This window comes from Mustela nigripes, chromosome 8 (assembly GCF_022355385.1).
Source record: "Mustela nigripes isolate SB6536 chromosome 8, MUSNIG.SB6536, whole genome shotgun sequence".
NCBI classification, from domain to species: domain Eukaryota; kingdom Metazoa; phylum Chordata; class Mammalia; order Carnivora; family Mustelidae; genus Mustela; species Mustela nigripes.
The window spans coordinates 63,501,644-63,519,150 of NC_081564.1; the positions used below are offsets into that span (position 1 = coordinate 63,501,644).

At 45.4% G+C, this 17,507-nt stretch overlaps 1 protein-coding gene and 1 long non-coding RNA gene across 4 annotated transcripts in view; one reads left to right on the top strand and one right to left on the bottom strand.

The window, feature by feature from the left end:
- SETBP1 (SET binding protein 1) overlaps window positions 1-17,507 on the top strand; it is a 361,300-nt gene that overhangs the window by 324,900 nt on the left and 18,893 nt on the right. For all 3 annotated transcript variants that reach the window (XM_059409568.1, XM_059409569.1, XM_059409566.1), the window contains one exon: window positions 7,838-8,008. In XM_059409568.1, the coding sequence (XP_059265551.1) occupies window positions 7,838-8,008 (171 nt within the window). The remainder of the gene's footprint in view (window positions 1-7,837; window positions 8,009-17,507) is intronic.
- On the bottom strand, window positions 2,410-7,834 carry LOC132023588 (uncharacterized). Its single transcript, XR_009405991.1, has 2 exons — window positions 7,505-7,834; window positions 2,410-4,716 (listed from the first exon to the last, which is right to left on the bottom strand). It is a non-coding gene; the product is annotated as an uncharacterized LOC132023588 (long non-coding RNA).

The following is a 17,507-nucleotide window of genomic DNA, read 5'->3' on the forward strand; positions in this document are numbered from 1 at the left end:
TTTTCACCACAGGATCAGGAGAGACTGACTTATGCACGATTAGAATTTACTACACCAAGATTCTTAGAAGTTATAAATCTCTGTGAGGTTCCAACGGACAAAATATTATCCTCTCAGCCCATTTCTGCACTCCTGAATTAAGAGAAGGAAGAACTAATCAAACTGTTGAGTGGTTTCTCTGAGTCTAACCAGTAGAAAATGAAGCTCAGTGAGATTCCCAGTCTTGATCAAGTTCATTCAGTAAGTGTGGGGGAGATCCTGCAATAATTCAGTGTCTCAGAAATTTTGTCTAGCACTCATATCAACAAATTATTTGTCTCTGATACAACTTATTGACTCTAAGTATCCACTGACTAGTTCCTTTGTGTCAACCATATTCTGGGAAGATCGAGGAAAATAAATTCTAAGCCTCTGCCTTAGGCTCCGGTCATGATCCCATGGTCCTGGGATCAAGCCCCACATCGGGCTCTCTGCTCAGCAGGAAGCCTGCTTCCTCCTCTCTCTGCCTGCCTCTCTGCCTACTTGTGATCTCTGTCTGTCAAAGAAATAAATAAATAAAACTTTTAAAAAAAAAGAACCCTCCTCCTCCACCTTCAAGGCCACTAACAGCATCACGCTGACCCTGCTTCCGACACCATATCTCTTTCTGGAACTCTTCTCTTCTGCTTCCTTCTTCCATGTTAAAGATCCTTCGATTCCATTTTGATCACCTGGTAATCAAGGATACTGTCTGTATGTAAGGGGGCTGATTGGCCACACTGATTCTATCTTCAGTTCTCCTTGGCTGTGTTGCCGAAAACATCCACAGGATCTGGGAGATGAGGCTATGGACTTCTTTGGGGAGCTGGGGTTTTATTTTCTGTCTACCATCATGTATAAACTCAGTTAATCCTCACAACAGATTAATTTGACAGACGAGAACACTGAGATACAGAGAGTTGATAAATGTTGCCCCAAGTCACAGAGCTAGTGAAGCACATAGTCTTCCTTCAACAATATGTTCTCTGTGTCTGTTCTCCACTACATGGAAACAGGGGATTTAGTAAAGAGGGCTGTGTATGGACTAAAATAGTTGGGGCAGCTTCTCCCCAGAAGGTTTGGGTCTAGAAGAATAGATGTGCTTTTTCTTTGTCCATTCATCCATCCAACACTGTTGAGTATCAAGTATCTGTCAAGCTAAGTGCTGGAGAATCAAAACAAAGTAAGACATGACCTCTAGGCAATGTGGCAGTTGCCTCCAAGAATGTCAGAGAAATCAACCAATAATGACACAAGAAGCCAGAAGTCTGGCCCAGACGGTAAGACATATAGGAGAGAGGTTCGAACTCCACCCAACAATGAGCAGTGGGTTTCATTTTTCCCAACTGCCTTTCCAACCCTATCTCCCAGTATGTGGTTTTTATGACTCACCCCAGCCACTCTTGTCTCAGTTGCACAAAGAAGGCTTGTTATTCCTGCTTCTACTTTTGTCGTTTCCCAGTCCTTGTAGAGAGAGCCTCCCTCCACTTCCAGTGACTGAATTCTGCCCGCCAAGACTACGGCTTCTATACTTGTGTCTGTCTTCCTGAGTAGGTGACTATTCATGGTCCCTGTGCTTACTGGTGCCTGGCACGCACAGGTCCTTAATGAATGTTGAATGAATAAATGGATGAGTGCAGACCACCACCTCGGATCCCACGGAGATCTCATTTTCCTCCTAATTCCTGAGGGACTCATTTGGCTTCCTGTCTTGTTTGGTTTTCCATTTCCTTAGTCTTTCTGTCCTATGTACTCTCCGCTTCTAAACTTTCTGTGCAAATACAGGGCTCACAACTTCCGAGTAGTGCTGGTAGGCACTTAAATAATTGTGATTTTTAAAACGATTAACTCTAGGCTCACTGAACAGTGTTCTGTTCAAGAGTAACCTTGCCAGAATTTCACCTCACAAGGTCCTAGGATGAAGTAAAACTCATCTGACACAAAACACATGTTGAGAGCTAGTCACTAAGATTGAACAGGCTGTTTACGGTCCATGGCAGTGGGCTCAGGGGAGTTGGGAGGATGAGGCGGATATCCAGCCTGGGCTCCTCCTTCCAGAACCCGAGTGATGGAGATGCAGGTGCACACAGGAAACCATGTCTTTTTCTCATGTTCACCGTGGTGTCCTCCCTTTGCTGTGATCTGGGTCCTTGGCGCTCTATCCCTCCGATACTCTATGAGTGAATAGCAGAGGCGCTGCCTTTTGATGGTTAAAAAACACCTTAAGATCTTTCTGTTTCCTTATAAAAAGTTACAGCTGCCTTTGTGCTATGCCAAGGTTTTTAGAATGCAATTCTTAGAAAACAGGGACTTCAGTGGTTTTGACCAGTGCTGTGTCCCCAATACCAGTAAATATTCAATAAATACTTGTTGAATTAATGAAGATGATGATGCAACAAAAATAACGTTTTTATTGACTTCGGCACAGAAAGATATTTTTTCCCAAATTCTAAAGATATTATCTAGTGCTTGATTCGCTGTCTTTCATAACATATATCGCCCTGTGTGCCATGAGTGAAGTTCATTTGCAAACAAGGAAAAAGAGCGGTGGATCAATCCAACAAGCAGTTAAGAGAATGGGAATTATTTTCAAGTTTTCAAGAGTTTTGCCTTGTGCAAAATACGTCATTTACTGGCTTACCCAAAAGGGAAAGAAAGGAACATCAAATTGAGTCAAGAAGCATGGATTTCCACACTACTTCTTCTGCACACGTGATGTGTGAGTTTGGGCAAATCATCTGGTCCTCTGTGGCTCAGTTTACTTATCTGTGTACTTGGAATTTCTTTTTTTTTTTTTTTTTAAGATTTTATTTATTTATTTGACAGAGAGAGATTACAAGCAGGCAGAGAGGAAGGTAGAGAGAGAGAGAGGAGGAAGCAGGCTCCCTGCTGAGAAGAGAGCCCAATGCGGGACTCGATCCCAGGACCCTGAGATCATGACCTGAGCCGAAGGCAGCGGCTTAACCCACTGAGCCACCCAGGCGCCCAATGTGTACTTGGAATTTCACCATCTGCCTTTTGTCATCCACAGAGATGCTGCAGGAGCAAATAGCATAATGCATGTCAAAGTTCTTTGCAAGATGAAAAACCACTGACTGTTCAATATAATATACCTCCCAGCGCATGCCAAGCCCTGCTTTCTGCAGCATGAAGGGGGCCAGGAGGTGACTGAGAAACCCAACCACCATTCTGGTGGTGTTGGGCTCTCTCACTATTCCAATCTAAGCTTTGTCACCAGGAAACAATTGCATTTGCAAATCGTATAATTAAAAAATTAATTAAGGTGTTCCACAAGCCTATATTAATCACATAGCATTTTCTAGATCCACTGCTCTCTGCAATGGATGTTCCAGAATTACATATGATCTCTAGGTGATGATTCCATTTGCCCCTCTATTTTAAGGAAATTGGGACATGAGGACCCACCAAGGAGTCAGGATCTAGTTCTTACCACTTCTTACCAGCTGTGTGATTTTACATAAGTTACAGGACCTCTCTAAACCTCCTTTTTTTCTGATCTAGAAAAGGGGAGTGAATATGCAGTACTCATCCTACAAAGATGTTTGTTTGTTTTCCCCATAAAGAAAATGAGATAAAGTAGGTTTGTAAACCTAGAGCAACATACAAATTACTCTAAGGTGAGGCTGGTTTTTATTATCCAAGGTCACAGAGCTCATTAAAGGGATCCTGGGAAAGTCAGCCGCCACAGACCCTGCTTTTCCTCCATGACCCCTGTGACCTTGAACAACCCGGGGAAGAGGTAATTGAACAGCAACTACTACTTTGGAAGAAACAGAATCAAAATATTGAAGCTATTGACTCACCCTTAAGGCAGTAAACAGTGCTTTGGTCTCTGACCTTTTCGCATCCTGGGGCAGTCAATAACGCGGCCGCTGGATGCCGCGCCCCCACCGATTCTGACTTCGGAGTACTTTAACCTTGAACTAAGCTCCAAGTAACCAAGGCAACAGGAAGTCAGCTTCTGCATCGGAGGAGTGGGAATCCATAAATCAAGTCCCTAATGCAAACACGGTGTGCAGGTAGAGGTTTGAGGGGATAAGTGGTCTATGAGAAATTACCTTTGAAAATGAGTGACTGTCCCTCGATACACTACAGCACAGTCTCAAAGACTTTTTAAAAAATCTATCAATAGAGGTCAACAGGTTATTAGCAGAATGTTTTCCTATAGGTTTAACTTTTAAACAATATTTCCTCTTGGCTCTGTCTTTTAATCATGAACAGATGTTGGATCCACGTAGTTATTAGCATTGTTATTTCCTCCTTTAAAAACGTCCTGGCCTCCACATACGCCAGCCTCTAGTACAGTCTACCCTGAGCTGGGGTTCACGGACATTCCGAACGCAGGCACCACGTGTGTTCTCCACACAGTCTGCTGTCAGAGGTTGAGAAGTGACCCCTTCCCGCATCAAAGCTGTGCTCACCTTTATTCAGGTCCCTGCGTTAGTTGAGGTAACACATCTCAATGGTCCAAGTCAGCACAACGCGATATCCGGGGTTCTTGCTGGTGGACGTCCAGCTCCGTCCCGCGGGGAGAGGGAAGCCGGGCCCGTGCTGAGAAGAAAGGTTCCAAATGTCCCAGCCCTCTGCCGTCATCCCACATCCCCGAGAACTTGGTTCTGAGCTGTTTCACGCCTGCCCAGTCATTTGGGCCCCTCTTCGGGGAACATCAGCTGCCTCCTGGAAGGAACAGAGACAAAGACTCCCAGTGGCCAGCATGCCCAGTGCTCGCTCCTTGGGGGGGTCACCCATCCCAGCAGCCTGAGCCCTCGCCCCTCGGGCAGACTTTGGGGATTCCAAATGCTGTTAGATTAGTCTTTGTTGAAAGCTTATCTAATATACTTGCTCATGTATGCTATTTCTGGGATTGTTTCCATAATCCTTTCAAAACCCCAAAATGTCTGAGAAAACATCAGGGCTCCTTTTTTTTTTTTTTTCTTTTTTCCTAATTGCTTTTCAAATTCATTGGATGGCAACGAACAAACAGTACCATAATCTAGAAAATCCTAAATTATCGAGGGTTTTCAAGACAGCTTAAATAGTGACGATTTGAATTATAGAGTTTTTAAGTGTCATTTTATTACTTTTAACACAAACACTTGAGTAGCAAAGTATGCCCAATAGAGGTATGATCGAATGAACTTTAATGAAATGATGTGGACTGAGACTAATTTGGATCGCGAACATTTGCATGAAAATGGGTACAACGAAAATGACTTGAAATCAGTTTGTTCCCAAGTGAGAGTTAAATATCCTCCTGCTAATCCTGTTTGCGGCCTGTTCCCTGAGCCTGCCTTCATTTACACAAAGAATGACCTACCCAACCTGTGTCCACGGGTACAAAGATGACATAGCAGGGGTTTTTTCCAGAGGAGCCATTATCCAGCAGAACTCTGGGACGGCTTGGACTTCCAGAGGTGTGCTGTGGAAGGCACAGCAGCCTCCATCTAATGGGAGTGTGACCGTGGTGGCGGCGAGGACTGAGCTGGGGGACGTCCCTCAGACCCGGGGCTGCTGTCCCCAGTTTGGAGTCTTAGCAGTCGGTTGTTTAAGCAAAGCACTCCTCTCCAAAGCCTGTCCTCTAGTAGACTTGTAGATTTTTTTCCCCCCAAAGTCCAATTTATTTTCTCAAAGGAAACAAAGTTTAATATATTTGTGGCTTTAAAACTATTATCTAAAGAAGGCTAGGGAATAAAGGTAAAAACTCGCTCTTTCTTACAAACTTTCCTTCGTGCTCTCCTTCCTGAGAATAACCACCGTTAACTGTTGCGATAGATCTCCTCGCGGGTGGCTCTGGATGTGTGTTACATGGATTATGCGTGTGCCCAGCCCGTCCCTGACACCCCTGCGTATTTCACAAATGGGTATCCTGTCCACGTTTGCTGCCCTCCCTGGCATCCTGATGGTCATGCCTTGCAATCTTTCTGTCACGGAATTTGATGTCCGTCTACCTCTACTGTCAAAATGCTTTGAAACATAAAACCTAACGAAGGGCATTTACATTGTTATTCACAGAACGGGAGGGGGAGTTTCAGAGGGTGGAATGGAGCGTAGGAAGGTAGTAGTAAGTCAATGAAATCGTCAACATGACTTCCTTCCTTAGATGCTTACAGGTGCTTTGTCCAGGTGTGGGGCTAGGGCCTGTGCGCCCTCGATATAAATGATGCTGTGGGCAGACCAGGGCAGTGGACAGGTGTTAGAGGACAACCAGCGGGGCCAGCCTGACCCCTGGGTCCTGGATTTAGCATCTGGCTACTTGCAGATTCCTAGCCCTGACTTTAGGGCTGTGTGAGTTTAGTTAGTTATCTCTGAACCTCTCAGAACTGTGGTTTCCTCATTGGTAAAATTAAGAAACTGGTATCTTCACTACACACTTCACGGGGCTGTCACTGGCTTCCCTGAGGTGCTTTCACCGTGGTGACAACATAACATTACTCGGGCAGAGGACTGAATCACCCACGGTGGCCGGGCTGGAAAAACAAGGGTCGAGAGCGATTGGGATAAAGCCCCATTTGTTGTTGCAGTCAGTGGCGGGTAGCCTAGAAATGAAGAAATTCTGCATGGATGGCCATCTAACATCGATTCGGACACCCCCAGCCTCTGGACTTAGGCTTGGACGAGTTGGAGAGCCACATTCCTGCAGCTGGGGATGCAGATGGGACCCAGAAATCCTTGCTCAGGTCAGGAAAGAGAACAGAGCCTTTGCCAGCTGTTTTCTGTTGCCCTGAGGAAGTAGCAGGCTGCAGGAATAATAAGCTAGTAAGAGTAATAGTAGCAGGAAACGCTTGTCGTGGACTGTGTGCTAGGCACTGCTCTAAGCACTTTACGTTAATTACCTCCGGAGTCCTTCCAACCACCCCTGTGAGCTTATACTGTTCCACCCCATGTGTACAGCTAAGGAATCTCGAAGCTTGGGGAGGGTAACTTCCTTATGATCTCGCAGCTAAAAAATAAAGAGAGTCTGGATTCCAAAGGAGGAAGCAAGTTTCCAAAATAGCTCTGTAATTTGTTACATAGTAAATTCCCAGGCCCTTCCAGAGGCACTTTGCAAGAGGCACTTTTCAGCATCACAAAGATAAGACCTTTGATGCTTATTAGGACCAGAGGCTGAAAAGCCCCCAAATCTACTTTCACTCGGCCACGGCCATGGCCACAGGGATGCACCAGCCCCCATCCTGCGTCTTCTGCTCCAGCAGACTGGATCATCTTCATCCCCCACCCAGAACTTATTGTGTGCTCTTCTTGGCACTGAGAAGGCATTTCCCTCTTCCTTGCCGCTTCAGCATAAGCTCTGGGAAGCCTTCCCTCCGTTCCCACACTAATCCCCCAATCCTTAGCCCTCTCCAGGCACCTAGGATGTGAATGGATGAAGAACACCCAAGCCCGCCCTTATGTGTCACCCGATGTTTCCTTCCCCTTTAGTCTTGTGTCCCCAGCCAGGTGAGATAAGAAGCTGGGGTGGGGTTACCTTCTCCCCTTCATGCTGCGCACAACACAGCCTCTGTGACGATGGGCTTCTTGCTCCGTAGAAGACAAAGGGTAGCTGCTGGTCTCTCCTGCCTCCCTGGGCCATGCCCCTGCTTCCACACAGCTAAACCGGAATGTTGTCTCCATGGATGTCAGCCGCAAAACCAAAACCCGTCGTGCTGCTGATTTTTTTTTCTTTAAATATTCTACCATTTCATTCTTGTGACCAGAAGGAGGTGAAATAACAATGTTCTCAGCTCACTTTCAGGTTTTCTGTTGTCTGTTTTCCTGTTCCTTTCAAGTAACTACAGGCTTCGGGATTCTTCTTTTGTAGGGATGCCAAGTCCCCACCTAAAAGTGGACCAGACGGCACCGCACAGTAAGAGCGAGGGCTCCGCGTCCACCATGATGACCAGGAAGAAGCCAGCGGCGGTTGACAGTGTGGCAATCCCCCCGAGCCCAGTGTTATCGCTCCTCGCTGCCTCTGCGGCCACGTCTGATGCAGGTGAACACTGCCCCGAGGCTTTGGGTTCAGCCCCAAGAAGGTGGGCGCGAGAAGGCCCACGGGGAACGTGCTGTGGAATATAGGTTCTCTGCTTGGCCAACCTCCCACAGACGCCGAGCATGGTTCCGCACTGGGTTTTCAAGAGGGAGGAGAGGACGAGATCCGCTCAGGACCTGGGGGCAAAGGCCCGTGAGTAGCAACTGAATAACAGTATTAATGGCTTTTTAGCAAGCCTTAGTAATTATTAATCTCTGCATCCAGGACCTTATCTGTGTTAGTTCACAGGACTCATAAAAGAAGTCTGTGAGGTAAATACCTATGCCCTGAGTTCAGAAGAGGAAGCCAGGAGTCAAGAAACTGGCCCCAGGAACCTGTGGATGGTCAGGATGCCAGCATAGGTCCAGGACCCATGCTCTCGGCCATGGCGTTTGATGAGTTCCCTTGCTCCCCGGGGGTGGGAGACAGTCATCAGAGTTTCTCTGAGGCCTTGGCTCATTCTACCCCACAATGTCATGAGCTCCTTAATACCCACCAGACTCCTCACTGGCAGCTGATAAAATAGAAACTCCTTATTCAGACATCCTTCCTCTGCTCCCCACGTAATCTCCCACCAGTGCCTGCACCAACCCCCACTTTGCCACGTTTGTCCCTCTTGCCAAGAAGGCAGCCTTCAATTTGGCTTAACACCATTCTTTGAGGACAGCCTTCCTCAGTGCCATCTACATCCCACAGACCTTGAAAGCGCAGCCTCCCCTGAATGCACACAGCACCCGGTGTCTCTACCATGTGTTTGCTACCTCCTCAGAGACTACAGAGCTGTGTTCTCTTCACTTCTGCCCCCCTCACAGTGAAATGGTACATCCCCCAGAGGTAGAATCCATGAGTTAGGTTCTTGCCATCTTCATGGCATACAGAATGAGAGCATACTGTGGAATTCATGCACTGCTAACTCTTCAGCATTACAATGTTCAGCATAAATATTGTAGTATTTAGAAATGCCTCTTATGATTAGAAGCCCAGGAAGAGACTCATTGATGCTCTCTCTAAATGCATCTTCTCAGTGAGCAGGTTGCTTTGAGCGAAGAACTCAACTTATCTTCATTCCTACTTCCTTCATGGAAATTGCTGGTAATCAGAGAATGTGCCCTATTGAAATAACAGAAGGAAATATTCAGGGTGACATTTCCCAAATTGAGTTCTGCAAAATATTAGTAGATGTCTGGTGATAAAAGATACTTTCATAGTGAAGTGTGTGTAGGGAATGCTGCTTTATGTAGCTTCCTTTCCATAGGGCTTTCCAGAGCCTTTCAAGGACAGTGTGGTGCACTTGGTGCTCCAGGAAGGACAGACACAGAATTTTACAATCTTAGCTGACCACAGAACCCATTTTTCTGGCAGTAGCTCTTAACATCTCTTGGAAATGCCGTTCTCCCCAGCCATTTGGAAACTCTTGCCCAGGAGGAATGGGATGGTCTCTCAGATGGGATCATGAGTCTCCCCATCATTCTCATGCTAGGTAGGAAGTGAAGGTTCTTGGTGGAAATGCCAGGTAAATGATGCCTGCAGTGAGAATGGGAAGAGGTCGGCGTCAAGGTCATAGGTGCATGGGGAAGAAGCTGTCCTGAGACTTGACGAATGGGAACATCTTTGGCGGAGAGCGTGCAGGCAGAGGGAGCGATGTGGACATAGTCCTGGATGTGGGAGCTGGGGCCAAGCCTGGAACTGTGCAAAGCGATCACTTGTCTGGAGGGAAGGATCGGGTTTGCAGTCGGCACTATCCACCTGATAATTCCTTATGCAACCTTGTTGGTTACGCTCTGGAGACCTCCCTTTATGGATTTGGAAATTAGCCTGTATATTTCTGCCTTCACTTGCCAAGCCCAGATATCTCCCAGGGGCAAAAGACAGGGGGTCCCCCATTTCCCTCCCCTCAAACTCAGCTCTTTCCATTCAGAGTAAGAGAATGGGTTCTTGGGACCCCATGTGTCCACGGGCTCACCTCCTCTCTCTGCGTTCAGTCGTTTACAAATACGCCAAACAGGCATAGAAACAGGTGGGTATTAAACTTTTAAACCTGCCTCTCTGGTCATCAGAGCTGAGCCAAAGCTCTCCTGTTTCAGGATTTAGGAATGGGCTGTTGATTTTTGGCTGTGCTAAAAATGAGACCCTCAGGAGAATTTCACAGATTTAGTCTGTTTCCGGGTCTCAGGCTGCTAAGCAGAACTTTGGGGAGAAAGCAAGCCAGAGAACTCCCCAGGTGCTAGAGGCCAGACCTTCCCAAGATTCTGCTCCCCACAGATAAATGGCTTCCCACAGACCTGAGAGAGTTAGGGTCACACAGCCTGGGCTCGTGGCCAACGCCCCGTTTCACACACCATGCACACATGATTGCTCCCAGGATTCGGAGAGCTGCCCAAGGTCACGCAATTGGATTGGAACCCAAACTTCTTGATTTACTGCCTGATTTCCAGTGGATTCTCCCTTCTGTCTTAGGCCCAACATGAGCAAAGGCAGATTTCTTTCTCCCTAATTATGGACTCCTACTTCTTTTAGGGAATAGTGAGTGAAACTCATCATTTGCCACATTAACCACAGGCAAGCACACATTAGAAAGTTAATAAATGGTATCTTGGTCTGATTTCACTCAGTTGTTTGCTTGTGCATTAGTCCTGTATATTTCTGTTGAGACAATTCACTTCCTTTTTGTTTTCTTTAGGGTCCCTTTTTACTCTTCCGCTATAAGCAAGGTAATTTAGAAGTCTTTCTGGCCTGTTTCCAGTAGGTCATCAATTTTGCAGAGTGGTTTTGAAGACCCAGACAAGAGCAAAGAAAGGAAAAGAGAGGAAAACTTAGTGTCTTCTAAAGCAAAATTAATTTAAGAAATCATGTCTTGAAATATAAAATATATACTAAAGGAATTCAATTAATTAGAAATTCTTTTCTTTTTTAAAGTAATGAATACTTACATATCTAGTAGGGCCCCTGACACGTAGTAGATGCTCAGTAAGTAATCACTGAGAGAAATGAATCATGGTGAGACAGCACAGCAGCTGTGCGCTTGTAGACAGAGCCTTAGACATGGAGACAGACATCAGAGAAAAACACACTCCATCTTGGAAGTTAACAATCAAATGGAAAACATTTGACAGACAAGCGGTAGGCTGTTGGTAAATACTTGCCAAATAATTAAACAGTATTTTTTAAACAGTATGTTTTTTAGTATTTTTTAATATTATTTACTTTTAAAATTTTTTAAAAATCTTTTAAAAAATACTTTATTATTTCTGTTTTTAAACAGTATGTTTTCGAATAGGTGAAATATGTTTAAAAAAAAATTCCCACTTCATTTTATAAACAGAACATGGGAGAAATGGATGTAGGTCAGAGGTTTAAAAACATGTCTTTTCTAGCTCAAGTGTGTTTTGGGGGGGTGGACGGTGTGTGTGTGTGTGTGTGTGTGTGTGTGTGTGTGTGTGTTGTTTTAGGCAATTTTTTAGCTGCTCAGAGTCTGGGAAGCATGCTGATTATAAGGTTATTGATTTGGAGGAAGAGGCAGAAGACGAGGGGCAGGAAAGGGAGAACATGTCAGTTTATGAGCAGCTGGGAGGGAGAGATGGCCGTGGCTGCCACCGGAGCTCAAGCAGGTCAGCCTTCGTGATCAAACTGCTCAATAGCTATTGATCAGCCACGGTCCCCGGGCCCCGTGCAGGGTCGGATTCGAGGGAGCACTGCATCATCCCTGTGAGTAATTAGGGTTAATGCAGTAAAGGCTTCAATACAGTTTGTTCAAAGTGATGCATAATTTGAAGTAACTTCTCTCGCGATTTAATAACCATATCAGATAATCCATACCCAAATAAGTCCACGTAGTTTTTCTGCACTCCTGCATACTGAACTACGTATGACTTGGAGGTCATGCCGCATGGAGAGAGTTGGTGATTTCACGACTGAAACGTCGCCCCACCTTTGTGTTTCTGATGAGACTACATTAGTAAATAGATGAAAAATACTGTAGCAACTCAGTAAAACACCAAGAAAACAAAAATCTCCACAGTCCTGCACCTGAAAGTCTGGCTGGAACACACAGACACACACACACCCACTATCCTTTCATCTTAAATCTCCGAGCGGAAAAAAAGACCTGTGTCAGGGTTGCTGTCACTGTTCCGATCTCAGCAGCTCAAGGTGTGGCCCGGGGGAGAGACCGGCGGGAGGCAGGTGGACACTGTTCGTGGTTTCTGTCTGTCTCGTACAGGTGTTTTATTCTCTGAAACTGTATGACCGACCTTGTTTCAAACTACCAGAGCCTATGAGGAAGTGGAAATATTGGCTGGAAGGGTGGCTCAAGTAGGGGAGGGGAAGGAAGAAGAGCACCTGCCGTGATGAGCCCTGGGTGTTGTAGGAGGTATTGAATCGTTCAACGGTACACCTGAAACTCCTATTACACTGTATGTTAACTGACTGGGATGTAAATAATAACTTTAAAAAATGATAATAATTAAGATAGCAAAGGACAAAATAAAAGACAAAAAAATAAATGTATTTCACAAGTGTATTATATTAAAGGCTTAGACATGTTGCTTCTGAAGGCAGAAAATGGTCTGGCAAATCATTTAATAATTAACCAAACTGTCCGCGGCATGGAAACTGACATATACGTGTAATCAAGATGCAAAACCTTAAGCTTGAAAAATTACCTTCACAAGTAAAAGAATACATTCTTAATTCTAATGGAATTAGAAGGAAATCCAGTACTCTAGTAGCTGGAGTAAAATAATCATGAAAATGTCTTCTGGCCCCCAGATTCTAGCATGCCTGATTTTTCGATTAACCAACTGCCATCCATCGAAAGGGGCCCAGAATAATGAAATTATATTCAGGTGCAAAAAGCAATGAATTCTTTTGCAATAAGAATTGTAAAATTATATTTGCTTTGTGCCTGTGTGGGATCATCGTCGACACTCCCAACCAAAACAGTGTTATCACTTCAGCCAAAAGTCCGAAATAGGGCAAATAAATGCACAGGTTACTGGGATTTGGAACATCCAAGGGCTATGAGTATACAAATTGAAGATTATAAAATAAATTCCTGCAAGGCCAGATTAATCACTTAAAATATACAGTAGAAAACTTTCAGAAAATACCTAGGGAAAATAAAGCTTTATTTTATTTTTAACGATTTTATTTATTTGAGGGGGGGGAGGGAGAGAGAGCACAAGCAGGGTGAGGGGCAGGGGGAGAGGCAGACTGTCTGCTGAGCAGGAAGCCTGATGCAGGGCTTGATCCTAGGACTCTGGGTCATGACCTGAGCTGAAGGCAGACGCCTAACCAACTGAACCACCCAGGCGCCCCTAAAGCTTTATTTTAAAAATGAGTTATTCAAGTTGCCTGAAAAGTGCTGCATATAAACCCATGTGGAAGCAGCACAGAATGACTTTTGCCTAGAGAGCTCTCCCAAATGTGGGACTTATAGAAAAGCCCCCCACCCTTGGCTTTGGGCCCTGAAAAGACCCAGTAGGGTTAGAAGCTTCTGTGTTTCCCTGAAGATCCCATCACAGCAAAGGTCTTCTGAAAAGCCTCTGAAAATTCTTTTATTTTTGCCCCAAAGGAGGAAATAAGCTCCTTTCTAATTTCATATGGACATCCTAGAGCAGCTGAGCTGTCCCCATGGCCACAGCTATAAACATCCCAGAGAAGCACCAAACACTCCAGAATGTAGCCCTGCCTTCTGCTCCAGCCACATCTCCCTAGAAATGCTAACCATCGCCAAAAACAAAAAAACAAAAAAACACCACAAAAAACAAAAACACCTAAAAACTCTTGCCAAGTATTCATTCACCTCTTGAACAAGGAAACCAACTTGGTGAGAAAACTGATCTAAAGAAGAATTAGAGGGACAGGACATTATAGGAATGTAAGCAATGGGGAAAGAACATCAAATGAGATTTCTCAGTTAATGTCCTAATGGGCAATAAAACCATAAGCTCCAGGCTTATCTCTTCTACCAGTCAGAAATCATTTGCATATTTTGGGAGCAAAAATGTTAAAGTTAACGTATTACGTGGCAGTCTGGGCCCATAATCAGTACTGGGTAGCAAATCCAACAAAGTTGCATTTCCCTAGCTAATTAATCGTGGGGCAGCCCTGTAAAACGATGACTCTAGGAATCTGAAAGGACATGCATCCTTGCATTGGCCTCGTTTCTAAGGTTCATCCCATGTTCCTTCACCCCACACACCGGCTCCCCTGCTCTACTCGAATGCACGTGTTCTTGCCTCAGATCGTCTATACTGAGATCTCCGTGCTGCACTTAGCAGCTGGCAGATCTCGGTCCTCCGGGCTCACATCTGTAAAATGGGGGGAAGCATACTACCTCAGGTAGAGCATCATGGTGAGGAATAAATGAGATAGTCTTTGTGAAAATCTTAGCAGAGTGCCTGGCGCATAGCAAGAGGTTAGCAAATGAATGCTGTTGAAGCCGCTGCTGTGTTGGCCGTCACTATTGCCATCATCTGCATTCCACGCCGGAACGTTCCTCTCTCCCTCACCCACCCTTCAAGCCACGTAGAGGGCTAATTCATGGTCATCCTTCAAGACTCGGCAGGGTGCCTTCAATGTAAGAAGCCTTCCCTCCTAGGCACTTGGAGAACCACCCTGTGGCCAGGTTGGGTGCCACATTCTCTATCCTCCAGGGCTCCCTCTATTAAGCCCTTTGATGACTGATCTCTACACTGAATATGGTATCTGTGCTCATGCCTCTGTCCCACACGGGACTGTCCCCTCCCCTGTTGTCAGATCTTATTCAACTTTAAAATCCCAGTACCGATGGGGCGCCTGGGTGGCTCAGTGGGTTAAGCCGCTGCCTTCGGCTCAGGTCATGATCTCAGGGTCCTGGGATCAAGTCCCGCATCGGGCTCTCTGCTCAGCAGGGAGCCTGCTTCCTCCTCTCTCTCTCTCTGCCTGCCTCTCTGCCTACTTGTAATCTCTCTCTGTCAAATAAATAAATAAAATCTTAAAAAAAAAAAAAAATTTTTAAATCCCAGTACCTGGCACTGAGGTGGGCAAACAATAGATAATCGATGAATATTAGACAAAATGAACGGGACAGCTGTTTGCTGCGTAAAAGCATCTGGTTCATGAAAACACACACTTTAGCCTTAAGTTCATTAGAGTTGAGAGGCAATGATTTGCCTTTATTTTCCATATCAGTACCAGAAACAGCAAACCATCCAAAGAATGCTCAGCAGAAACAACTACCTGAAAGGGACCTCTGGGGCCGGTTGGATCTTGTGTGCAGTAATGAGAGACCAGCCATTGGCTAGTCCAACAGGATATTCTCAGGGGAAGATTATATTCAAGTTAAAGATTCAGCCTATAAGGCACAGTCTGTGCCGTATAAGAGTCTGTGTTTCTTCAGAGAAGAGAAGGGGGAGTCTGTGCCTGCATCTCCCCTCACGCAGCTCATCTATGGTATTTGGGGGATGAGCCGCTCATGGGAAGCTAGGCTGTAATTTAATTATTTTATATATAAGAGCCTCGCATTGTAACCAGAGCATTGGTTTCCCAAGAGCAGCAATCATATTTCCTATTTCGGTTTTGTCCCCTTTGATGAGTATCGAGTCTCTCATAAATTCCCAGAACCTTGTGTTATATGGGATGAAACTAAGCAGGCTGTGAAGCAACCTGTAATCATATTTGGGTGTCAGGAACCGTGCACGGTGCTGGGTGCCTAGTAAATACTCAATAAACATGTCTGGACTTGATTTAACTTTTTTTTTTTTTTTCCTCTGGAGTTGAGATTTTAGGAAAGACAGAAGGTGTAATAACCGGTTTGAAAGTGCTGTGTCTGTGAGGAATTTAACTCAATTTATCTTCTCCGAATGCTTCGTACAGATTATGCTCCCAGCCACCTCTTGCCACAGTCAGACCCTCTTAAAAATAGAGTAATGATAATAATACATTTTATCTTCTTCCCGGTGATGGTATCATTCCCACCTCCATTGAAGCCCAGTGGGAGGTTTGGCTATGAGGCGCCGATCGCAGGGGGATCGCAGGGGGAGTCAGGTGCGATCATTGTAATGAGGGCTCCACGCTCGGCGAAATGCGGGCAAGAAAACCTCCCATACGTGAAGCGATTTCTATTAAGATACTCATTTTATATCAAATATTCAAGCTCCTCTTTATAAATCGGAGAGAATGAAAAGAAACTCTTCGAGGGGGAGATTTTATGTGGCCAGGAACGAAAGGGCACAAATATTTTATGATCAGTTTTGAGATGAAAGCAGTGCGCCTGCCTCATTCACTGGCTCTTTCCGTGTCCGCGGGTCTAATTAGATTGTTGGTTTAATGGTGGCGAGATAATTTAGTGGCCACTGAAAGCGACTGTGTTCATGAGAAGCGGGGGGGTGGGGGGACCGTGCTTTGGGTTTCCTGTAATTAATGGAGAGTTTTTGAAAAACTTCTTGGTTCCAGGGAAGTTGGCGTACTGTGCTCAGCTGTTGAGGAAGGAGGCGAGGTCTGTCCCGCTCATTGCTGTGGAAATGGCCTCGGGCAACATGGAAGAACTGTGTAATGACTGTCATTAAGAATGATCTTTAGTGGTCCAGGCAGGCTATAGTCAGTCTACAGCAGGGTGGGGACAGAGAGGGGGGTGGGGAGGAGAAAGGAGGCAGTGAGGGAAAGCACAGTAAGGATTATGAGACAGACATGACAGACAGACAGACAGCACTGGCCCTCTGGAAGCCACTGGAATAATCCCACTGCATCCGCCCCGGGGCATCTCCTTGTCTTGTTGCTCAAACTGGAGTCCAAAAGATAAGACCAGGTTAGACCAGCCTCGAAGCGCCCTCTGCCAGCCCCTTCATGGGGGACAGAGATGAGGAAATTGAGCCCAGAGAGATGAACCGAGGTACATCTTACCTGTGGGGGAATTGGGAAATCTGGACTCTTTCTGGCCGCCACACGGATAGATAGTGGAAAGTGGATTTGGAATTCATGGGCCAGGGTTATTGAACAGCCCTGTAGGACTTAATCATCCCCTTGGGTAAATCACTGCGTCTTCTTGACACTTCTGAGTCTCAGTTTCCCCATCACTGAAATGGGAGAAGCCATTTCTGCCTTTCAGGCAGTGGTGAGAAAGAAACAGCAGATGAAAACACCAATCACATGTTCAAAACAATATATCACTGTGTCATGGCCCCTCTCGTGTCAAGAATGAAGTCATGCCATGTCATGATTTAATCATGTTAAATCGTAATTTAGTCATGTTATGACTCAGATCAGAACATCCATTAACAATCTTTGGAAGTTTTATACTCACTCCCTGCTCCAAACACTCCTATCTTGGAGCACAGTCAAAGCTCCACACTACCCGTGAGAGTATCCAGTTCATCTTCCTGGAACTTCTATAAGGCTTTGTTACAAATTGTCAAATAATTTTTAAGTACCTGCCACGCTGATACCTTCAATGATAAGATCAGCCCCTGCCCTGGGAAACTTT